Source organism: Amblyomma maculatum, chromosome 1, assembly GCF_055883805.1.
Source record: "Amblyomma maculatum isolate TAMU_Amacu chromosome 1, ASM5588380v1, whole genome shotgun sequence".
NCBI classification, from domain to species: domain Eukaryota; kingdom Metazoa; phylum Arthropoda; class Arachnida; order Ixodida; family Ixodidae; genus Amblyomma; species Amblyomma maculatum.
This window is the reverse complement of record NC_139344.1, coordinates 78,539,019-78,563,055: the sequence shown is the minus strand read 5'-3', so window position 1 is coordinate 78,563,055 and position 24,037 is coordinate 78,539,019. Positions and strand designations below refer to the sequence as shown.

General features: G+C 47.6%; 1 protein-coding gene across 9 annotated transcripts in view; it reads right to left on the bottom strand.

Annotated features, from left to right (window-relative positions):
* LOC146202865 (uncharacterized) overlaps positions 1 to 24,037 on the bottom strand; it is an 87,377-nt gene that overhangs the window by 1,552 nt on the left and 61,788 nt on the right. For 3 of the 9 annotated variants that reach the window (XM_084588387.1, XM_084588396.1, XM_084588393.1), the window contains 2 exons: positions 22,525 to 22,590; positions 6,422 to 6,493 (listed from right to left, as the gene is read on the bottom strand). The exons of 1 other annotated variant lie outside the window; for it this stretch is intronic. In XM_084588387.1, the coding sequence (XP_084444513.1) occupies positions 6,422 to 6,493; positions 22,525 to 22,590 (138 nt within the window). The remainder of the gene's footprint in view (positions 1 to 6,421; positions 6,494 to 22,524; positions 22,591 to 24,037) is intronic. 5 more of the 9 variants (XM_084588388.1, XM_084588389.1, XM_084588390.1 and 2 more) reach the window with 5 other exon arrangements.

Here is a 24,037-nt window from a genome sequence, read left to right as displayed (position 1 = left end):
GAACAGAGCCTCACTGTTGGACACCATTATTGACGCATCTAAAGCTTCTCAGATTAAAGGTACAACTCCCCTCAATTCACAGCAAAAAAATGTGAAAAAATATACAGTCGTGGATCATTAAGACCTAATTATTATGGGCTCAGAGTAGGGACAGTTTTTCAGAGGCCTAAATTTTTTCATTGTATTTATGCCTGACCTCATTGTGTTTGGTGCAAGAGCCACAGTCGCTTATGCGCCATTAAACCCCATATAACTAAATAGTCTCATTAATGCCAATTTGCTGCCTCGACAATGGACAAAGGGAAAATGCGTACAGCCCTTTAGGGTCCATCTATTTTTGTCATTATGGGTAATGATAGCAAGAAAATCTGTACAGCCCCAACAAGATGATTAATTTCAAGCATTTTGAGGGTAGGACACTAGCGAGGATCCACTAAAAACTGCAAATGACTGAGAAAAGCCTCTTTTCTTTCATGCTTTACGGAGTGAAGTTGCTCAGTCAATGCACCTCTCTTTTTCGCTACTGCATGAATAGGTGTGAAGAAAGCTCTGCTTGCTGCTCGTGCCATGTAAAAAGCCGTATTCAGCAGCTTTCGGCCGGGTGCATGTCACTACTATTATACAGTAATGGTTTGTGGCATGTGAACAGTTCAAATATCCGTCTGACATGACACGCCATCAAGAGTCTCTAGACAAGTAGATGCATCAAGCTGCCCCACACTCTTTCAAGCATAAATGTGGCCAGGATAATCTGGACATCCCAGAACTGTGTTTGATTCTAATTTCACCAGCTACACTATCCTCAAAAATCGACCATGATCATAAAGTTCTGAATATTTTGTTCCATGATTCATTATTATGGACAATTTATTATGGACTATATAGATACTGAAGATAAATAAAATTTTGCTTGCATCAATAAATTACAGCGTTTCTATGACCAAGATGCTACTTTAACTAGAAGCAACAATGCTGCGGGGTTCTTCATAGCAGCCAGATGTAGTCACTATCAACTTTTCTTTTTAGCACTTATTTCAGGCTGCAGATCAAACCTACTCCCAGTGTTCTTGGCGCCTGTAAACTTGGCCATGTCACACTGTTTCACTATGCTGCACACCCCGACAACCTATCAGCACACAGTCAGGTCACCATATATTCGACTTCACCCAACCCACTCACCAATCACAGCTGGACATGTAACTGCCAGACCACCTGCCACCAAGAGATTTATGGAGCTGGCTTATACTCAAATTAATCCACCTCATTTAACTGACAACTGTGGCAGGTGGTTTTGGGATGCCGCCCTTTGAGAGACATTGGGCTAATTCCTTCCCAATGAGGCTGCTAATGCTAATATGTATCATTCACGTGTTCTTGTTAAAAAAGCCACTGCAGCCAACAAGCACAACTGCATGAAGTGTGTGCCTGGATCACTAGTATATGATCATCCTCAAGGAATAAATTTAAAAAAAAGGTCATCAATAAAAATAGCGAAAACAAACTTGGCATGAATCATGTAGATCTATCATACATTTTTAAATCCTTGTAGAGTACTATAAGTACAAGACTTCACACAGGAATACCTATCACACATTTTTAAATCTTTGTAGAGTACTATAAGTACAAGACTGCACACAGGAATAACTTTCTTTTTTTTAAAGTATCACAGAGTAGGATACAGATACCACTTCCTGCTAAAGTCAACCTTATTAGCATAAATGAACAAGCGATGCCGATAGGCGCTAGTATTGTATTCTTATGTCAGCACAATTTTTAACAGTTTTCCGGCAAGTATACCCCTAGATGTTCCTTTGAGCAGAAAAAAAAAAACCTTTTTAAAACAACAACTGATTAAAATGCATCTTGAAATTATGGTGGAAAGAAAAGGTCCCAGCAAATTGTGGAAAATAAAGTGTAATAATATTGATAAACTGCAAGCTTACCATTTCAATTCAACATTAAAATTTACATAAGGCAACATAAAGTGATATTATGAGAAGCTTTGGCATTATACAGGCACACAGAACACTAACTGCATTTTAAAAATTATGGTTTACACCGTATCCACTCATGTAAGGGCTGCACATTTAGTGACATATTTTTATGGTGCAAGATCAGCTGTGGCCAAAGAGCACCACTCTGCAATTATTTACACAAGGCGGGGGTCAAAGACCCATTTTCAAAGAATTTCGCTCCAGATAAGCTGAGCAACAGGCAGGGGAGGGGTCTAGCCACTGTTTGGAATGAGCCCATACCTCCCGCAAGCAAGACAGATGCTCAAAACACTGAGCCACCACTGCACAAGAGCCACATTTTTTTTTTTTTTCTATTACACATCCCCCATTTATGCTGCGACAATTTTTATATAAACTCTGCCCCAGTCAATCTTTCAGATATAAAATAAGACTTAACGACCACCATGAATTAACCGCCCAGAGTAAAACAAGCTGCTAGATTAGTTTACCCGCACATGTGATGTATACACTATTAAATGACCCTGAAACAATATTTAAGCTAATACTTTAATTCAACAAAACCATAAAGATGGTCTTGTGAGTATTCAGAGTCAAAAGCTCTGTGTGAACCCAATAATTTATAAACGTCTTCTAAAAAAAGGCGCTCCTGGCGAGCGCACGCAACCAATTAGGGCGACACCTCCCCTCATGTCTGTAGGTGCCCCTTTCCTATTGACGTCAACTGGGCTCTCTGGGTTTCTCTTTTAAGGTCTTCTGAAGATACAGCACTTGACTGCCAATAATGAGTCGCACCATAAGCATGAGGTGGCCCTCATATGCCCTGCTCTTCCACGTCTCATTGTAGACAGCCTTACGGAAATTAATTACAGTAGAATCTTGGCGACACAAACCCTGCGGATACCAGTTCATAAAATTTCCTGCCTAGGTGTATTGCATACAAAGTGCAAAATTTCAGATGTATTGAAGTCTTTTGCGCCATTATGGATGATACGAATGCTCAAGTCGTGACCAAAACCTCGAGCACTATGCACTGCCCACACATCATTGATTTAACATTTTCTAGTCTCACTGTGTGCATAGGAACGCCAAAATTTGTACGATGCAAGCTTTTTTGCTACCTCGTCAAATTCGCATCACTAAGATTCTACTGTATGTAAGTGCTAATTTAAAAATGAGGTTAAGCTGTTAACAAGAACAGAGCTTTTATGATAAACTGACAACATTCAGGACAGTTTCACTACAACTTTGATACGAAGCACGCTAGGCCTAGAGGCACTGGACAAACAGCATGCTATTACGGTCTGTATTCAGCCAACGTGTGCCCGCAGAGAAGCATGCTGCTAGCAGGGGTGCACTCGAAATGCCGGCTGCCAAGAGGTGGTATCGCCCTTACATGAGTATATATATGGTAATACAATAATATGGTAATGAGTAATATATACGGTAGTAGTCGACCTTTTGAGGGTCAATATTTTTCAAACTTCCTTTGGCGTCAAATATTTCCTCCGATTTCAAAGAAACAAAATCGATAAAACAAACGAAAGAACAAAACAATTTACAGCAAATTCGCATGGTTAAACAAATGCGAAGCAGGTGCACTGCTTCACCAGTTTGAGTTAAACCGGATGGTTTAGCTTGGAGATGCTCTGATGAGCCATAGCCTCCTTTATACACTCTGTGCCTGGCAACTCCGTGCTCCGCAGCCGTCGCCGCCGCTCCTCCTCTGTTGACAAGTTACGCCACTGGCTGCCGAGAGATGGCGACAGCGACATAGGGTCACCCTCGCCAGGTGAGTGGGGGTGTGCAGTGTTGCAAAGCGGTGCGGATAGCCACGCGCTGCCGCTTTCTCGCTGTTTCGTGGACTGTTTTGCTGTGTGCAAGGTCATGTTTCTACTTTCTCTGCCTTCGAGTGCTGCAGAAACACAGCATTGCAGCAAATGGTAAGTGCCAGCTTTGCTTTGTCCTTCCGGCGATCGCTGCGTAGTGTTCAGCTGCTTTGAGGCTTGTAAAAAATAGTGAAAGCACCAAGCACTGTTTATTAAGTGTCAATACTGCAATAGTAATGTTAGATGTGCACCTGTGCTTTCTGGACTGCAATGCTAATTGCTTCCCTGCCGAGCTCGTCTGCATAGTGTGTTAGATGTGCTCCTGCGAAGCTTTTTTTTTTTTTGCAGTATACGCTAATTACGAAATTTTGTGATAAAATAGAAACACAATATTTACCTATTGTGAAGACTTATTTAAAGTGAGTTAAACCAAATCGTGCAAAACCTATCTAATAACTAAATCGCTGTCCCTCTCTAGCATCGGAAACTGCAAAACTCGTACTCAACCGCATTAAGACCTGTGAAAAATAATGACAGCACCAGAAGTGTGTTTATTACGCGTCAGTAAGGTAATAATAATAATGAATGTGCATGTGTATTTTCTGGATTGCGATGCTAATTAACTTCCGCCCTGGTTAGCTCGTCTGTGTGGTATGTTACATGTGCTCCAGCTCAGTATTTTTTGTTTCGCTAACTGGGCAATTCTGTGAAAAAATAAAAACACTAACTTTGCCTTATGTGACGATAATTTTGGAGCGATCGAAACAGAAAGATGCAACGCGTATATTTGTCTTTCCTTGTTTTTGAAGTTAAAAAAAAAACAATGTTTGTATGACGCGCTGGTGGTGCAGTGGTAAGACGCCAGACTACTGTCCGGAGTTCCCGGGTTCGAACCCGACCACGGCGGCTGCGTTTCAATGGAGGCGAAACGAAGTGGCGTCCGTGTGCTGTGCGATGTCAGCGCACGTTAAAGATCCCCAGGTAGTCAAAATTACTCCGTAGCCCTCGACTACGGCTCCCCTTTCTCTCTTTCCACATTCACTCCCACCTTCATCCCTTTCCTTACGGCGCGGTTCAGGTGTCCACAGAGCAAGTGTGACAGATACTGCGCCTTTCCCTTCCTGTGAACCAATTATTATTAACAGCTGATACCAAAATTGTTCTCCTTACAGATCTCAATGGCATACTGTGATGCAGTTATTCCAGTCATCTGTAAATCAAGCTGGCTTCTGAAGTGCTATCAGTGACAGCAGTCACCGTGAACATTTTTTCCTATTTGCGGCAACTATTCATCACACCACTTCTACATGGTACTCTTGTAGCACAATTGCTGTTGTGAAATGTCTAAATAAATGCTGATGCCTTTCTTCTTAAATTTTGTTTTATTGCAGCGTAGACTAGCATTGCAATTTCTTTATTACCATAGGTGTTAGCGGAGCAGTCATGCAGTTTTTCGAGCCATACGCAATTTCTTAAAACTGCCTGACATAATATGCCATATAGCATTGGTGTTATTGCCTAACAAGTATGATGATCACTTGTTATGCTTAGTGGATGTCGGCCTTACAAGTAAATATGCTGAATATGCACAATTCATGCTCAGCAACAGTTATCCCGCTAGCGAATAACAGCGCTCCCGCCCCGCACCGACGTTCGTACCCGTGCGACCCGTGCGCCTCGACCCCTACGTCAGTGGCGCCCTCAGTGAGGGGAGCGGCAGAGCCGCGCAACTTTACCCGACGGCGCCACTCTATTGTTTGCACGGCGCGTTGACAGGCACAGAGTATAAAGGAGGCTATGGATGAGCATATGGCTAGACAGCCTCTGTCGCCCCTTTTATGTCATGTGCAGTGCTCTGTAACTTTATCGAACCCCCGTTTAAAAAATTCTCCTGCCTCAACTGGAGGCTCATTTGCACTGAAACTGCACAGAAAGCTTGCGCACTGCTGTCTCCTTCTTTACGAGGCAAGTTTGACCATGGTGCTTACTTGCTTTGGGCGTGCATGATGAGAAAACAGAATCGTCCATGACGGGACTGAGGAGCAAAAGACTCAAACGTAAATTTTCCGCCGAAGGGCAGCAGTGGTGCCATCTAGCACCATTGCAGGAACGTTTATTGCTTGCTTCGGCGCTTTTGAAACAGCACTTTCCTCCAGTGACGCCAGATGGCGCCACAGCTGCCTTTTGCTAGAGAAACTGCGCTGGCATTTTTTGTTCCTCAGTCTCGTCGCGGACGGTTCCGATTTCTGATCATGCGCGGCCAAACCAAGTAAGCACTATGGTCAAACTTCCCTCGTAAAGAAGGGGACGACAACTCGCAAGCTTTGTGCGCAGTTTCAGCCCAAATGATCCTCCGGTTGTGGTGAGAGAATTTTTCAAACAGGGGTTCGATAAAGTTGCAGAACACTGTATAAGGTGTGTCCTGCCATGCACTTCGTGGCTGCAGTGCATGGTGTAGCCCTTTCCCTTCTGTTCTTCAAGGTCATGGGAAGTGGACCAGACAGACCAGTAAACATCAGCAAATTGCACGAGGGGAGTCTTGGTACTAGTGGACAAAAAGAAATTTTGGGGCTGGTATTTCAGTCAGTGAAAAAAAAAAAAAATTCAGTAATTCTATACCATGTGGTATGCAGGTCGCAAGCACGTCGTTCAAAGTCATCAGGGACGGACGACAAGGCCTCCCTGTCACTGCTAGAAGAAAAAGACGGTGCATGCGGCTATAAGACAATTTTAAACAGACATCTCAACATTCTGAACAGAACTAAGTAAACAAAGCTAAAAATAATAAATATTCACATACCAGTAATTACTGAATAAAGGGACGTGCAAATAATACCGTATTTACTTGCATAACGTTCGCACCCCCCAATGATTATCAGAAATTGGAACTTTTTTTCCTTGCATACCTAATCATCGCACTACCAAAATTACTGCCACGAGAGTCGTCTGCTAGTAGTAGCAAGCAGCGATAGCGTGCTTGGGTGTATTATTATCATCATAGGTACTAATAGGTTATGCTCATTGTCTAGCATGAAGGAAGGCATTTCCCTCAAGTTACCTAGTCTTCTTTCTGCAATTTTGTGAGGTGTCTCCATGTCTCACTGTCATTGTTCCTTCGTTGAGTCTATGTTACTTGCTTTGTTCCACCGCCTACTGTGTTCATGGTGCCGCATCGCGATGGGGCTGTGCGCAAGCTATACTGCTGCATTTAAGCTCATAACTGTTAAGTACATGCAGAGCATGGCAACCGTACTGCCAACAGGCACTTCAGCGTCAACGAGTTCTGCGTATGTTACTGGCGGCAGTATGAGTAACTGAAGACTACAAACAAGACGCGCCGTGCCTTGTGTGGTCCAAAGAGTGGAAAGTTTCCTGGCCTAGAAACGTCACTCCTTGAGTACACCAACTTTCTATGGGCGGATGGATTCGCCGTGTCGACAAAACTGATAAGGAACGAAGCGTGCATAATCGCAAGGAGGGCATCCTGGCATAAGATTTCTGGGCTAGTAACGGGTGGGCTACGCAATTCATGTGCAGCAATGAACTTTCTCTCAGGAGGTTGTCAGCGGCGACCTGCAGCCTACAAGGGCAAATGTCATCACTTTCATCGATTCATTATTATAAGGATCTGAGAGGAGAAAAACTGCGTGCTGCAACACGGACGAAACTCAGCTCAATTTTGACACAGAGAGCAGCAGAACAGTCGAGCAGACACGCATATGGACTGCACACATCAGGATGACAGGCACCGAAAAGCAGAAGTGCACAGTTATGCTAGGCGTAACTGCGGACGGGGGAAGCTGTCCTCATGTCATTTTTAAGTGCAAGATCCCCCCTAGTGTGCACGTGCGGGGTTCCAGACTGCGTGGGGGCAGCGACTGGGAGCCTTTCTTTTGTAGCAAGAGCTACATTGGGCTGCCAGTCTAGCATTTCGCAGTGGTCGGAAAAGATTAGCTGTGCGCATGCGCTGTTACCATGGTAACTGGAGAGAAGTAGCAGGTGTGGCGTGAGCTTCGTCGTCGCCACGCACTCACTCCGCTGTCAGAGCCACGCGTGACGTCACATGGATGAGCAGTTGTGTACGTGCGCCAATACCATAGTAATCAGAGAGACCCCACAGGTGCATCACGCGCTTCGTCGCCACCTCACCACACGCCGCTTTGTCACCCACACGACTCATCGCATTCGCATCATTGCGTATAAAAGATGGATATGAAATAGGCAGCTGTATCACAACGTTTGGCATGGATGCAGAGATGGAGAGTCCAGCCACTGCTAAACAGCGGTGTTGTAGAAGACCTTGAACAGGGCGATACGTCGTCAGCAGTCAATGGAACGTTCTGCGATTAGTCATGAGACGTGTCAGCACACGTACGAGCGTCGAAGCGAGCTTCGTTGTCATTTTCTTTCCTGCCCGTCACGCGCGCTGAACATGCTTGTCATCGTTCTCTTCAGCAACAGGCGCTGAACAGATCAGAGCCCAATACCTGTTTTACAACTTCCCCCGGGCGAAAAGACGCCATCCTGGCGGCTCATGGCGATGTGACGATGGCCGGATCGTAGTAAGGTTTCAGGTGGTTACTGTGCACTATTTCACGATTTCGGCGACGGTGGTCAGTGGATGGCATAAGGGGTTCGATGAGGTAGGTGACGGGGGATGTTTGCTTGACAATACGGTAGGGGCCCTGATACTTGCTCAGAAGTTTGGATGAAAGGCCGGGACTGGAGGAAGGCACCCATAGCCAGACCAAAAAGTCTGTACGGTAAGTAGGAAGAAGTGCAGACTGATCTCGGGTGGTTCTCTGCTGTTGCTGGGCGTAAGAAGTGAAGGACCGGGCAAGCTGGCAGCATTCTTCGGCATAAGTTGCAGCTTGTGAAACAGTCGTGAATTCGGAAGAATCCGGTCGGTAAGGGAGAATGGTGTCCATGGTACAAGAGGGCTCACGACTGTACAGGAGGAAGTATGGCGAGAAACCGGTGGTTGCTTGTGTGGCAGAGTTATAAGCGAATGTGACGAATGGAAGAACGTGGTCCCAGTTGGAGTGGTCGGAAGCGACATACATTGCTAGCATGTCACCCATGGTGCGGTTAAAACGCTCAATCATTCCATTTGTTTGCAGATGGTACACGGAGGTGGCGCGGTGAACGATTTTGCATTCTCTAAGAACAGCTTCGACAACTTCAGAAAAGAAAGCGGGACCTCTGTCACTCAGCAATTCTTTGGGAGCCCCGTGGCGAAGAATTATGTGATGGAGGATGAAGGAGGCAATGTCTTGGGCTGTAGCAGATGTCAAAGGCGCCGTTTCGGCGTAGTGTGTGAGGATCGATTACAACGATGATCCAGCGATTGCCTGTTGATGTGCTAGGAAGCGGCCGTATAGGTCTATTCCAACACGCTCAAAGGGCTGAGCTGGGCAGGTCAGCGGCTGCAGAGGAGCGGCGGGTTAGCGAGGTGGGTGTTTTCGGCACTGACACTCTTGGCAGGACTGGACGAACCGACGAACATAACGGTACATCCCACGCCAGTAGTACCGCTGTCGCAGGCAAGTGAAGGTTTTCAATAAGCCGGCGTGGGCACACTGGGAATCGTCGTGGTAATGGGAACAAATCACGGAGTGTAGATGGGTCGGAATTACAAGCAGCCACTTTCTATCATCTGGAAGGCAATTCCTACGGTAGAGGAGCTCGTCTCTGATGGCGAAATGGTGAGACTGGCGACGGAGAGCGCGGCAAGGAGGTCGTGAAGCGCGGCCAGATAAAAAATCCAGGAGTGAAGCGATCCATGCGTCTTTGCGTTGCTCGGAAGTCATATCGGTGGGCATGTCGGTGGTATGTAGAACGGATATAGCAGGAGTGGCTTCAGACGGCAAGGGAGAACGTGAGAGAGCATCAGCATCGGCATGTTTACGGCCAGAGCGATAGATGACGTTAATGTCGTATTCTTGGAGCCTCAGAGCCCAACGGGCCAGTCGACCAGAAGGATCTTTCAAAGAAGACAGCCAGCAGAGGGAGTGATGATCGGTGACGACATAAAAAGAACGGCCATACAAGTAGGAGCGAAATTTTGCTATTGCCCAGAGAATAGCGAGACACTCTTTCTCGGTGACGGAATAGTTTGCTTCAGCTTTTGTTAGGGTCCGACTTGCGTAAGCGACAACGTACTCATCAAAGCCAGACTTCCGCTGAGCGAGTACTGCGCCGAGGCCGACGCCGCTGGCTTCAGTGTGGATTTCCGTGGGAGAAGAAGGGTCGAAATGACGCAGGATTGGCGGAGTCGTTAGAAGGTGGCGGAGTGCCGCGAAGGCATCATCACAGTGCGGAGATCAGGCTGAAAGATCGTGGCTGGACAGAAGCTTGATGAGAGGGTTGATTGTGGCGAAATTGCAACGAAGCGGCGGAAGTACGAGCAGAGGCCGACGAAGCTGCGGAGTTTTTTCACATTAGTTGGCTTGGGAAATTCTGCCACAGCACGTAATTTTGCCGGATCTGGAAGAACGCCATCCTTGGAGACGACATGTCCGAGTATGGTTAGCTGCTGTGCTCCGAAACAGCACTTCCTTAAATTTAATTGGAGGCCAGCGTCGGTCAGGCATCGCAGAACTGTCTCAAGGTGCTGGAGGTGAGATGGAAAATCTGGGGAAAAGATGACAACGTCGTCAAGGTAACAAAGGCAAGTGTGCCATTTGAGCCCTCTGAATGTGGCAGGGGCATTGCACAGTCCGAATGGCATGACATTAAACTCGGAGCCCATCGGGTGTGACGAAAGCGGTTTTTGGGCGACCGGCCTCTGCCATCGGCACCTGCCAGTAGCCAGAACGCAGGTCTATTGAAGAAAAGAACTCTGCTCGCTGCAGGCAGTCAAGGGCGTCGTCGATACGAGGGAGAGGATAAACGTCCTTGCGCGTGATCTTGTTCAGTCGGCGGTAATCTATACAGAATCTGATGGAACCGTCTTTTTTCTTGACCAGGACCACCGGAGATGCCCAAGGGCTGTGCGACGGTTGGATCACGTTGCGCTGGAGCATGTCGGTCACCTGTTCGTCAATAATGCAGCGCTCGGCGGCTGGAACACGGTACGGATGCTGGCGCAAAGGGGAATGGGTGCCGGTATCAATATGGTGAGTAACGGTAGTTGTGCACCCCAAAGAATGTTGCTGGGAGTCGAACGAAGCCGCGAAATGTTGTAGGATGGCGACAAGTATGCCAGGGCGTGTAAGGGCGTCAGGCCAGCGTCGATGGACCGGTGGAAAACTTCGAGGGATGATGGAGTGGCGACAGGAATAGGTGTTATGGCGCTGATGTGAAGGCCGGCGATGGTGTCGTCGAAGGGATAGGTGGGCGCGGAATCAAGCAAAGCAACACTGCCCAGTGACTGGCCACGAAGTAAAGTGGTAGGGCAGGGGCACGGGTTACAAACAAAAATAGCACTTGAGTTGCGAAAAATTGTCAGCACAGCATGGGGCAGCAACATGGATTTTTGGTCAGCGCATCGTAACGAAGGTGTGTAGATAACAGTGGCGTCGGAAAGAGCAGCACAATAAAGAGGCACAAGCACTGAGGAGAAAGGCGGAACGTCGGTGTCCTCTGCGACGTGCACGGTAGCGGCAGCAGCAGCGGCTGTGTCGAAAAAAGTGTCACTGAGGGGTGATAACTCAAGTTGAGCACGGGCGCAGTATATTATGGCGTTATGATTGGAGAGGAAGTCTCTACCAAGGATAACGTCGTGTGATGAGTCGGCGAGGACGAGGAATTCTATTGTGTATTGGACGTCGTCGATGACAAGGCAGGCGGTGCAGGTGGCTAATGGTTGAATGTCCTGAGCGCTGGCTGTGCGAAGAGAAATTGCAGGAAGTGGCGTCATCACCTTTTTGAGTTCGCGACAGAGGGCGTAATTAAGAACAGAAACGGCTGCGCCAGTGTCTACAAGTGCTTCGACAGGAACTCCCTCGATGAATATGGTAATAATGTTGGCTGGTACGTGAACAGGTCTTGAGTTGGTCCCTGATGGCACAGTTCTTGCCTCCGGAACTGCGGCCGTTAGTTTTCCGTGTTAACGGCTGATTGGCGGCGGAGCATTGGAGAACGGGAACGACAGCCAGGAGAAGGCGAGCGATGGGAGCGGCGATCGTAACTTGAAGAGGACTGCGGAGGAGGCTCAGGGAACACAGGTGAGGGGGACGGAGGAAGATTGTACATCGGCTCACGTGTATAGTCGTAGGGACGAGGGCCACGATTGCGGCACAAACGAGCCACATGGCCGGCGACTCCACAGGCGTAGCAAATAGGTTGGTTGTCTTGTATGCGACAGGGGTTGGAAGGGTGTGGCTGTGGTCGACGGCGGAGAACCGGACCATAAGGGGGGATTGTAGGTTGCTCAGTTTGCTGACGTCCCTGAGGCTCGTATAGGAGGGGAGGCCGGCTGTACACAGGGGCGACAGGGGGTGGTGGCCGCACCAAAACGTCAGCGTATGTGAGAGGAGCCGCCACCAACGGCTGCTGAGGAGGTGAAGGCAGAACCTCAACAGCTGAAGAGTGGGAGTGAGCGGCGGCGCAGGCACAGGTGCTGGCGGGCAAGTGAAGGTGGACAAGGAAAGCTGGCGTGCGACTTTCTCATGAACAAACTGTTGAATGTGCTGAACTAGCGACTGCTGGTCCTGGGCACTGTCCCCGGAGAGAGCCAAGCAGGAAAGAATGGCCTGCTGAAGGCCAGCACGTCGTGTGGAAAGCCGCCTCTTGCGCAGCTCATCAAAGCTTTGGCAGAAGCTTATAACGTCGGACACAGTTTGGGGGTTTTTGGCGACGAGCATCTGGAAGGAGTCATCGTCAATGCCTTGCATAATGTGTCTGATCTTCTCGGCGTCGCTCATGGTAGGGTTTACGCGCTTGCAGAGGTCTACGACACCTTCTATGAAACTGGTGAAGTTTTCGCCGGTTTGTTGTGCCCGACTTTGCAAGCGTTGCTCGGCGCGAAGCTTACGTATAGCGGGACGGCCAAAAACTTCGGTCAGGCTGGTCTTGAGAGCCGTCCAGGTAGAAATGTCTACTCTCATGGTTGCGAAACCATAGATTGGCAACGTCACTCAAATAGACAATGACGTTTGTAAGCTTCACGGTGTCGTCCCACTTGTTGTACGCACTTACGCGTTGATACGACGCCAACCAGTCTTCTACATCCGTGTCATCGGTGCCGCTGAAGATGGCTGGGTCGCGCTGACGCGCTGCACCGGGACAGACGACAGGCGATGGGGTTGGCGGTTGGCTGGCGGTCTCAGGCATCGCGGAAGTGGTAGGCAAAGGTCAGCTGCGAAGCTCCAGGTTGAGGGGATTGCTGGCACCTCCACCACTTGTTGTAGAAGACCTTGAACAGGGCGATACGTCGTCAACAGTCAATGGAACGTTCTGCGATCAGTCGTGAGACGTGTCGGCACACGTACGAGCGTCGAAGCAAGCTTCGTTGTCGTTTTCTTTCCTGCCCGTCACGCGCATTGAACATGCTTGTCGTTGTTCTCTTCAGCAACAGGCGCTGAACAGATCAGAGCCCAATACCTGTTTTACAGCGGTATAGAAAAGAGAAGATTAACTCTTCCGATCCCGAGGCTGTCGCCTGGCACTTGGCTCCTCAACAAAGAGAAAATGAGCGTAAGAAGGCAAAGAACAACACAGACGCCCGAAAAGAGAGAGGAACAGCTTGCCAAACAGAGATGCCAGACTACCAAGCGTAATACACGGCGCATAGCCGCCGAGATGGAGCCTATAAAAGACGTCAGTCAACGGGAACCAACAGAAGAGAATGTGAAGGCCTGTCATGTGATCACACCATTTGAGTTCCGAAAGTGCCCCTGTCACCTGGACATTTGAAGCAGACTTTGTGAATAATCCATTTGGGCACATATATGTGTGCCAGAGACTGTGGCTAAACATACAGTGACCACAACAAGCTCAGCCAGGGAAACCTCTCGCTCCATATATCCTGGCATAGTCAAGCTAAGCCACTGCCAATTTTTTTCATCACTCCCTGTGGGCAGTTTTCGTGGTCACCTCCAGGAGACTGTTCAGGTCAAGCTGAAAGAACTGCACACATACCTGGCTATTATTCCAGGTGGCCTTACGTCAGTGCTGCAGCCTCTTGACAAGCCGGTTAAAGATAATGTTTAGAGGCTGATCGCAGGATGGCTGAAGACAAACATGCTACAACGCTGGGTGGAAAAATCAGAAGACCATCCGTGGAGCTGCTTTGCAGTTGGATATCAGAGGCATGGGGCATAATTGCCACAGACGTAGTCCATCAGAATCTCACAAAAAAAAAAAAAAAAAAAAAAAAAAAAAAAAAAACATTTCGAATGCCCTGGGCCCCACTGAACACCACCTGGTATGGGACGATGATGAGGAATCGGAAAAAGAATGTGGTAAATAAAGTGCTTTAGCAGTTCGTGCTTTTGGTGAACCTGTATTTAACAAAGGTAAATTCTGTTTGAAAGTAATGCTTCGGTTATATTCGCAATAGCTGGCCTAACAATCTCGATTTACACCCATTTATATTTCCTTTTAGCAAACCTATACGTTTGCTCAAAAATTTTCCTCGCATAATTATTGCACAGATTTTCAGAAAAAAAAAATGCAAGCATTATGCAAGTAAATATGGTAGAAATAATGAAAACACATGCCCCCCCTCCCTAAGACCAGATCATGTAGGTCGAGAAATCGAAAGTGTACAAGTGCCTCATCATAGACCATACAAAACCACTAAGATCAAAAAGTTTTCTTTCTCCACAGCATTGTAGCACTATGACTTCTGTAGCAATTCTTGCAAGCCCTAAGAAGCGGCAGCACCTGCCAGTGGTCATATATATTGAGAAAAGCACAAAATTTTGAAAAAGACCACCGTCGTACATGTACAGCAAGACTTTCACTCTTATCAATGCATTTTCAAAGAAACGAGGTGTGCCTTCACACAGCCAATGAAATACTTCTGCAAGGTCTCAATAGAATAACTAGATGGTGGAGAGTTGTGTTGTGCACTTATTCGTCTAAGTGGTAGCTACAGTACTTACACGATTGTAAGTTGAATCCTTTTATAAATTTGAAAATCCGAAGTTGGGGGTCGACTTACAATCGAAACCAAAGCATGACAGTGAAGAGCAAGACAAAAACCATATCGGGGAGGCTACAGCAAATTTGTTAGCTCTACGGCTTTAAGTGTAGCATTCGATTACTATGCATGCTTCTCGGGAAGAACTTTTCGTTTTTAACTTTTACTACGCAGCACAACCTGCAGCTGTGGGAGTGTCGATAGCTTACGCAAGAGCCGCCGTTCGACGCTCCCTTTTTGCACGTCAGTTGCATCGGGTCACATGCCACGGCAGCACTTCAAGGGAGTGTCGAGGTTGATGGAAGAGCCGACACCGATCATTCATTGAGTTCGCGCTCATTGCGCGTTTGCACTTTTGACTAGCTGCATGCTTCGTCACTAGCTCTCCAGTCCAAAAAGCATTCTGCGCTTGCTCCGTGCAGCGTTAAGAAGGTGGCTATCTCTTATGCCCAAGAAACAACTGCGCTGTGGGCTGCAAGTTCGAAGCTTCTAAACGGTTTATGCGGGAATGGTGGTGGCAGCGAGACAAAGTTTTCAACTGTGATGCCAAGCAAAGAGGTTTCCAAGGGATACAAATGGTATGCTATCCAGAGCTGGAGGGCAAGCTTGCTGCGTGTATCGCCGATTATGTGAATTGGAGCAATATATTTTCGTTGTCGAGAGCATCCACGGTGTCTTTTTTCAGGGCCTGCGATATGGGGGGGGGGAAGAGTCTACGTACATTTGAGTCAACTTACAATCGTGTAAATATGGTACTGTTCTTTAGATGTGACGCATGTCACTACCGCAATATCCTGAATCACTGCCCACCCCCCATTTAAACAAAATTTATTAATCTATTGTTTTTGCCTGTCTGAGAGATTTAAACATGGAGTCGACCACTTCAATGCGCTCAAGCAAAGGTACCAGTTTGTAGTTCACGTCAATGGTCACATTTCTGCTTTATCTTGTGGATATCCTATTTGATTCTACGCCTATGCTGGCTAATTCCTGTGCACTGGTCAGTACAGTGCCTTCAGGAGGATGGATGGCCCTGAAGGGTAACCTTCTCATTCTTCAGCTTCATTTCACTGCCTCCTGCCCCTTGCTCCTCATGCTTTTGCTTTAGGGATACCGGGCATTAGTAGTAAAGTCGAACCCGGATATATCGAACTCGAAGGGGATCGCGAAATAGTTCGATATATCGATAATTCGATATACAAAAATCGGCTTGGGACAGCACATCACTTTCTGCCTCTTTTCTATGAGGGCAACAGTCACCACTCTATCTTCCAGGACGCGAATGCGACGAAGGAGTCTTCTTCCCCCTCTTCAAAGGTAAAGAAAAGGCGCACACTGCTTCCGCCACGGATGGCCGCATGGGCGCCTCTTCCTCATCCTCGTCTTCTTCTGGGACAGACCGTTCAACAACTGCAGCAATAATGTCCTCATCAGATAGGGCACCGCACACTGTTGCATTGCAGTCCACTTCAACGTAGTCATCAAAACATGTCCTGAAGCGCAGCACGCATCGCCGCAGGCAGAGGTTCCCGACTCTCGTTGTCGCCACTTTCTTCCATTCCAGCAACAAAGCCACAGTGGTGGAAGCAGTTCGCAATCATAGACTGCATTACTTGCTCCCATGCACGCACCAACGCAGCCACAGCATCACATTGCTGATAGCAATGTGATGCTGTGGCTGTGTTGGTTGCCCGTGCACGAAATCATGCGCTTGAGCATATGGCTGCAGGGTAGTAGTAGTGTTGGCGTGCAGAAACACCAATCTGGTAGCTTTCAGCTCTGCGTCGACCTTGTGTGCCGAGCAATTATCGACGATGAGCAAAACTTTGGTTGCTTAGCTCCATCTTCCGGTCAAACTTCAGCAGCCATTTTTTTGAACAACTCGCCCGTCATCCACGCCTTGCTGTTAGCGGCGTATTTGGTTGGCAGTGTTCGGATGTTTTTGAAACAGTGGGGCTTATACGACTTCCCAATCACAAAAAGTAGAACCTTCTCCGTTCCGGTCATATTCAAGGCGACCAAAACTGTAATCCACTCTTTGCTGCGCTTACCGCCAGCACAGCTGTCCCCTTTGAATGTTCCAATTGAAGCTTGTAGAGCAAAGCTTTCATCGGCATTAAATATGTCCTCTGCCGAGAAACTGTCCAAATACTGCCGCAAAGCACTGCTTCACGGCAGTCGCCGCGTCCACTTCTTTTGCTTCACTGGACAGCACCCGGAAGACAAGATTATGCCAGTCTCTAAAGCGGTGGAACCAAACCTCGAAGGCAACAAAATCTTGCACATTCATGCGCAGGGCGAAATCGGCCGCCTTCTCTATGATGATTGGGCCACTCAGGGGTATATTATTGCTTCTCATTTCCTTCACCCATGTGATGACTGTGGTCTCTACCTCGGGGTGCTTAGCTGATCGTAGCCTTTTTCTGCTGTTGGATAAATCTGATTCGTATGCATCCTCGATGGCCTTTCTATTGCGTATGTTTATCAATAACGTGCCTGGCGAAATACTAAGCTTTTTTGCGATTTCCACTTTGCTGATCTTCCCTTGGTCCACTTTACGCAAAATATCCCTTCTCCCGCACTGTTTTGGCGCAGTACTTTCCGCGTGAACACATCTCACGAACACAACAAGCTCAAGGCAAGCGGCGTGCAAAACTAGCGCTCACAACATCAATCGTCTCTCGCTGCACAAAGGTAAAAGGCCTAGCCTGCCCAGTCTCTCAACAACGCCAGTGTGTCGACGGTTCTGCCACCCATCATTCAGCCATGAAAGCTTCGAACGATTGTTTTCAACAACGATGCTTGACGACGTGCAGTTCGAATTATCGGTGGCGGCACCAATTTTTGAATGAATTAACAAGCTGCTATACACATAGACTTCTATGCAGTGTGGACCGGACCACGACGACTAGTTCAAATTATCCAAAATTTTGAATGAACAAGTTGTGAATTAACAAGCTTTTACTGTATTGTGTATTAGAGCAGCATGGAGCAAGGAAAGCAGTTTGCAGCAGAATGAAGAAAATGGAGCAGCACCCTTCAGATGCTTTTCTGCAGCCCGTTTCAGATGTGAAGAAAGCAAAATGCTATAGAAGTAGCAAGGATATTATGCATGCATGCCATCATTCCACTAACTGGGCTTCATAAGGCATGCAGCAAAGCATGTTAGTCACAAGTACACATTGCCATAAGTAAACCTAAAATACAGTTTCAAGGTTTTCGAACACAGCAGACTCCTTTTAAGAAAAACTTGCATGAACCATGAGGATTTGTACATCCCATTAGAAGTGCTCAAAAAAAGGGATGTGTGAGCTGGCAAGGTACATCCAAATATCAGTTACATCATAATAAAAATCACTTTGCAATGAGGAGATAGCTGCAAAAACAGCATTTATTCTAGTTGAAGCGAGCTGAAAAGCTAGGGCATGACAGGCCTGTTCTAATACTAAAAAATGGTATGTTAAGTTAAACCTCTATGTGACGAACCTTCATGTTGTAAATTCTTCGATATTACGAAGCTTTTCAATTTCCCAACGCTGTCCCCATTAAAGTGCAAAAACGTAACAACGGTAGACCTTGATGTAGTCAAACCCACTTATACAATATTGCAGTGTTATGGAAATATTGTTATAACCGGGTTAGGCCGAAAAAACAAAGAAAACATTATAAACTACACATTTAATGAGGATAAAGTAGTCTACACTTTTTAGTTCGTAGCGGGAAGAAACCCGTAATCCGTAACTGCTGAATATAATGCAGTGCAAGGTTCTTAGCAAAAGCAAAGTCCCTGCAGGGAGTCTATCGTTCTTAAAACCTCCTGGTGACATGTAACCTGCACAGGTTCCAGTTCGTCGCCGTCGCTACTGTCACCGTCCCCAGCGCCACAGACCGCTGCAACGATAGCCTTGTCTGTCAGCTCTTTATCTGTCGCGACTGTATCGTCGGCATGTAAAAATCCTAAGTCTGACGCGTCGCCGTCACTACATCACACAGTGGATCAAAGTTTGGCCACCGCTGTGTTCGCAGGAGGAGCTACGCAACCTTCCGTGTTGCCGGCATCCCCGGCAAAGCCAGTCTTCCTGAAGCAGTTCATGATCGTGGAGGAGCTTCCTCTGCCCATGCTCCAAAAATTACTTGCACTGCCATCAAAAGCGAGATCTTCAAGTCTGGCGCCAGTCGGCGTTCTCGGACAGAAATTTCGAGGTTCAGCACAAGCCTGCTCAAAACACTTCGGCGATACAGTGCTTTGAAGCAAGCAATCACGCCTGTGCCGATTTCGTGACAACGGGCCGCACTGTTTGGGTTCAGGCGACGAGTGCAGTGAGAGCGATGTTTAGACAGTGCACCCCGTGGTTACGTCAGTGGTGGTTTTATCTGTTGTAGGCGTGTTCCTCTCTTTCGAGGAGGAGGTGGTGAAGGGTTGCAGTTACTGGCCCTATGGGGCTGAGACGGTAGGTCAACGCCGCTTGCGGCGGGGGCTAGCCAGCCACCGATTTTATCTGTTGTAGACCGTTACTACACCCGCCACTGCTTCTGCAAGCCTGCCGTGGTGTTAGATGGGAGAAAGAAAACTTCCACATGCGAGAGCTCTGAGATGTTTGGTGCACAGTACAATTGTCGAGCAGCAATGCCACCTTCCTGCCTTCGCGCTGCTTCCGCTAATCAAACTCGACCAGCCACGCGCGGAAAAGTTCGCACGTCATCCATCATCATCATCAGCCTGATTATACCCACTGCAGGGCGAAGGTCCTCCTCCAATATTCCTCTAATTGCCCCGGTTCTGTGCTAGCTGCATCCAATTGATCCCTGCGAACTTCTTAACCTCATCCGCCCACCTAACTTTCTGCCGCTCCCTGCTACGCTTTCCTTCCCTTTCGTCATCCATGCTTTTCTGTTATGACGGAGGCGGGGCACTTGTTGCAGTCCATGTTGGCACACAAGAAAACGGTCACGCGCAATTTGCTTTGCTTGCTGCCCTTACAGGGATTGCCTTTGACAGTGTACGTCTTTGACGGCAGAATCTAAAAAAACAGCCTAGACTTGTCCCCATTGTACATATCCCGGTCCGCATATGCTTCTCGGATGCAGGGCAGCGTTTCTTTAAGTCACTTCTGCCTAGAGTCGACATCGAGCGATCCTGCCTTGTCCGCGACTGCCTTGTAGACGATTCCATGTCTCGCCTTGAACCGTTGAATCCCACCACCACCAGGCTGGAAATTGGGGTTGCACAGGAAATATAAGTGTTTAGCCTTCTCTGCTAAAATCGGGCCACTAATCAGCAGGTTCGCTGCACGGGCGTTTAGGAATCACTGGTAGAGCGCCTGCTCTACATGCTTGCAGGCCCCGTGTCAAACCCTTTTCCAGCCGTCGTCCATTGCGTGGGCAGCACTGGCATCGCTTTTGTTCTCAATCTTGAGCGTGTTGTGGATGACTTAATTCTGTCCGTTGGGTCAGGCTGTACTTGCGCACCAAGCTGCACACTTTTACGCCGTCCTCGTGCTTACGTGCAAAGTTCCGCTTAACTTCTAGCGGTATTGCCGTTCGCTTCCTCTTCTGCACTGTTTGTGTTGCGCTTCCTGAAGGAGGATCCTCCATTGCTGTTGATGGAAAATCCAGGACCACCAAGATCGTGGCAATGATGACGGCACACTGTGAAAACCATGCTAGAAAGACACGTGCACAAACGCTGCTGCACACCTGCCACAAAACATGTGCAACTGCGAAGCAGGGGCCTGGACAAAGCAAATAGAGGAGCACAATGCAACACCACGGTCAGCGCACCCTCAGAACGGACTGCTCCACCGCGCAGAGGCATAGGCCACGGACGGTCTTGAGGGGAAGTGCTCAAAACTCTCCCTCAGAACGGCCGTGCCTAGCAGAGCCTTACGCCTTCCCTCCCCTGTGTCTCTGTGGCATGCAAGCTTCCCCGCCGCACACGACCAATGCAATGGCTCGACGCGTTCTGTCCAGATCAGACGAAGCAAGCATTTGCAGATGCTTTGCTCAAATAGGAAAACAAACTGCACTTTCAAAAAAGCCAGACCGGATGTAGCACACCCCCAAACTCTTCTGCGACTGGCTGCCTCGAGAACTGCTTCAGGCAACAGAAGTTTTCCGAAAACCTGGAACCTGAGCAACAGCGATGAACCGCAAAGCTTTGGCAGCCCTGATCCCACCGCGTGACGCCGCAAACTGTCGCCTCAAGCGGTTAGCCTTTGAGACTCTGCAGAGCCACCGTGGCTTGCAGTAACTGCAAAAGTTCCCAAAAAATAGTTTAAGTCGATGACCGATTTTTCGGACATGCTTGATTATTCGGACTTTTTCCCGGCCCCAAGACATACCTTATAAAGTCAATATAGTACGCTGCTCAAAACTTCGGACATTCTAAGGAGGGCTATTCGATTTTTTTGACATCCCAAGCGTCAGCCGAGTCAACTGCCACACTTTTTTAGCTGTGTCACCACCATCTTGTTTGTTTACTTTTTCCTTCGATAGCCTCGAAACCGGTGCCGGCCTTGCGTGCCGCTCCTCAGCTGACGCTGGAACGAGGCTATATTATTTGCTTAGCAGCTTTCGTTCCCGGGACAACGCCGCTGCCGTCGCTGCGCGCCGCCGGAGTACTTTTTTTTTTCTTTTAGCGTGATCGCGTCGACTGCTCGTTCCTCTGCGTGTTTGCCGCGAGTTTCACATGCGTTGCCGAGCATAGCGAGTAGGCCCAGCCACGGTCGTGCTGATGCGAGAACTATGTTCTGTCGTTACTGTGACTCTCATTTAATTGAATCGGCTTCAGTTCTTCAAACAACTGTTTCTGAATTTTATAAGAATTTTTTATTTATCTTTTTGGATGCAATGCGGCAGCTAGAAGGCACTCAACAGAGTCGGTGTTGCGATCCAATGGTTGGTGGTTATGGTGTGCCTCAACAGTGAGAAAATCTACTCTTTCAATTTGCTTGGAGCACTTAGTACGCTCGCCGATGCGTGGAAGTCTGTAGCACCCACAACGCTGCGAAACTGCTTACGCCATATGGGATTTGTGCTGATTGACGAGTCGGCTGCCTTGGACGAGGAGGGCGTCGTCGAGCTGCTGTCAGGCAGTGAGCAGCTCACTCACGACCTCTGCACTGCTCGTGTCGAAATTCCATCAGCCGTCTCGTTTTCGGAGTTCACAGACATGGACCACGGGTTGGAACTGTGCGCTGGACTCGTAGATGCAGGAATTATTAGCCAAGTGCTAGTGGAGTCTGAGAGCGACGACGACGACTCACCTGCAGCAGTGCAGCCGACGCAAGCTGAGCTGATGCAAGTGAAATTCAGGTAGACCTGTTAGCACGGAAGCGGAGCGTGGTGCAGAACAGCATGATTTTTTCTGGCCTCAAAGTGAATAATAGGCAATACATTTAGCTTTTTTGGTGCACATTTGTTTTTTCGGACTGCACGATTTTTCGGACATTTTCGTAGTCCATTGAGAAATCGAAAAATCGGTCGTCAACTGTATTTTATTATGAGTCTATGGAGTACTAACTATATATTCCCACACAGTTCGTTACATTTCAGAAATCGCCATAAAATAGTTTGTCTTAACAGGAGTCTACTGTGTGCTTACTCCAGAGCAAGAAAGAAAAATTCTACTCACGACACATTTCTTTCATCAGTGTTGTTTATGCTGGGAAAAGGTGAAAGAAGCGATAAAGGTGTGATGCTGAATGAGGAGGAAAGGAATATGTTAATAAGACATGCTATATTAGGTTAGTACAACATGAGTTTAACAAAAAATGCTCCCAGGAAGTGCACAATGTAAACAGATACTTGATGCAATGGGACTTGCTCTGCTCAACTGCTAAGCGCCATTAGATAGGGCAGAAAAGTGTGATGAGCATATCCCTCTGCTGAGCAAAGGGTTGAATCCACAATATGGCAAGCTTTGTTTAATTTCCAAGTCTAGTTTGCCTCACATTGCTGCCACAGACCACCCATGCATCAGTCTTCCATCAGTAGACCAAGCAGCTGTGACAGCACGAGCAGTAGAACATATGACGCTCGTGTATTTCAGATGCCTTTAGGGGAAAATGTAAACTTCAATATGCTCCACCACAGGCATAAAAAAAAAAAAAAAAAAAAAAAGGAAACCTTGGACAACCTGCTAGTCCCCAACGTCAGCTGTGTGTGACAACCAGATATGCAACAGTAACTAGAGTAGCATGTTTTACTGTGAATTATTTTTTTATTGCAGCAGAAAAAAATGTTGAGATCAGGACACTATGTTAGTGGTATCTCATCCAAACAACTCTTTCTCCTTGGCAAGTACCAGTTGGCACCATATGCATGCATGAAGCTGATACACAAGGCCTATAGCCAAAAGGGCGGTGGCTTCAAGCTTCTATTGTTATGTCTGCGAAACATTCAAATTCAAGTCCTTTTCCAGTCTTCTAACACGAGAGGCAACTTTTCACTTCTACTGTCAGTAACAAAAAACTGGCATTACATTTAAGTAAGCATGGTATACACTGGTGTTGGTAATTCTAAGGGATGCGCAAATACAGTAAAAGCTCAGTAATTTGAATTTTACGGGAGCGGAAAAAAGTTCGAATTATCCAACGTTCAAACATTAAAAAGCGTTAGTCGCTAGCAGTCTCTCCGCTTCGTGCTGTCCACAGCGCATTTCTTGGCAGAGCGTCAAAATGCTGCACAGCGATATCACCGTATGAATACCTTTTGACGTCATCTCTAGCCGTGGGGGGGGGGCGAACTTGGCTAGAGTGCCAGCGGCCTTGACTCCTCGCCATAATTCACCGTTCCCGTTGCGACGCGGTAGCGGCAGTAGTCTTCACATGCAGCTTGGATCGCGTGTGAGGCTTCACAGCACGAGGCACTGAATGGCGCACTTGATGAGCATATATTTTGGCAGCAGTGGAAAAACCACGATGGAAGCGCATAAAAAACCCACTGTAACTGTTAGGTTATACCCACTCTTCCGCCGCCACCTTGTATTATCTTTGTCCCCATTTAGGACGCGCACATCCTTGTAACTATAAAGCCCTATCGCAGGGGCGTTTTCTTGGCCTCGTGCTACGTGCCAGGCCGCCCAGGTGCGATGCTGCACAGCATAGTTAGAATTGACCGTAGCGGAACAGACTTGCATTCGAATT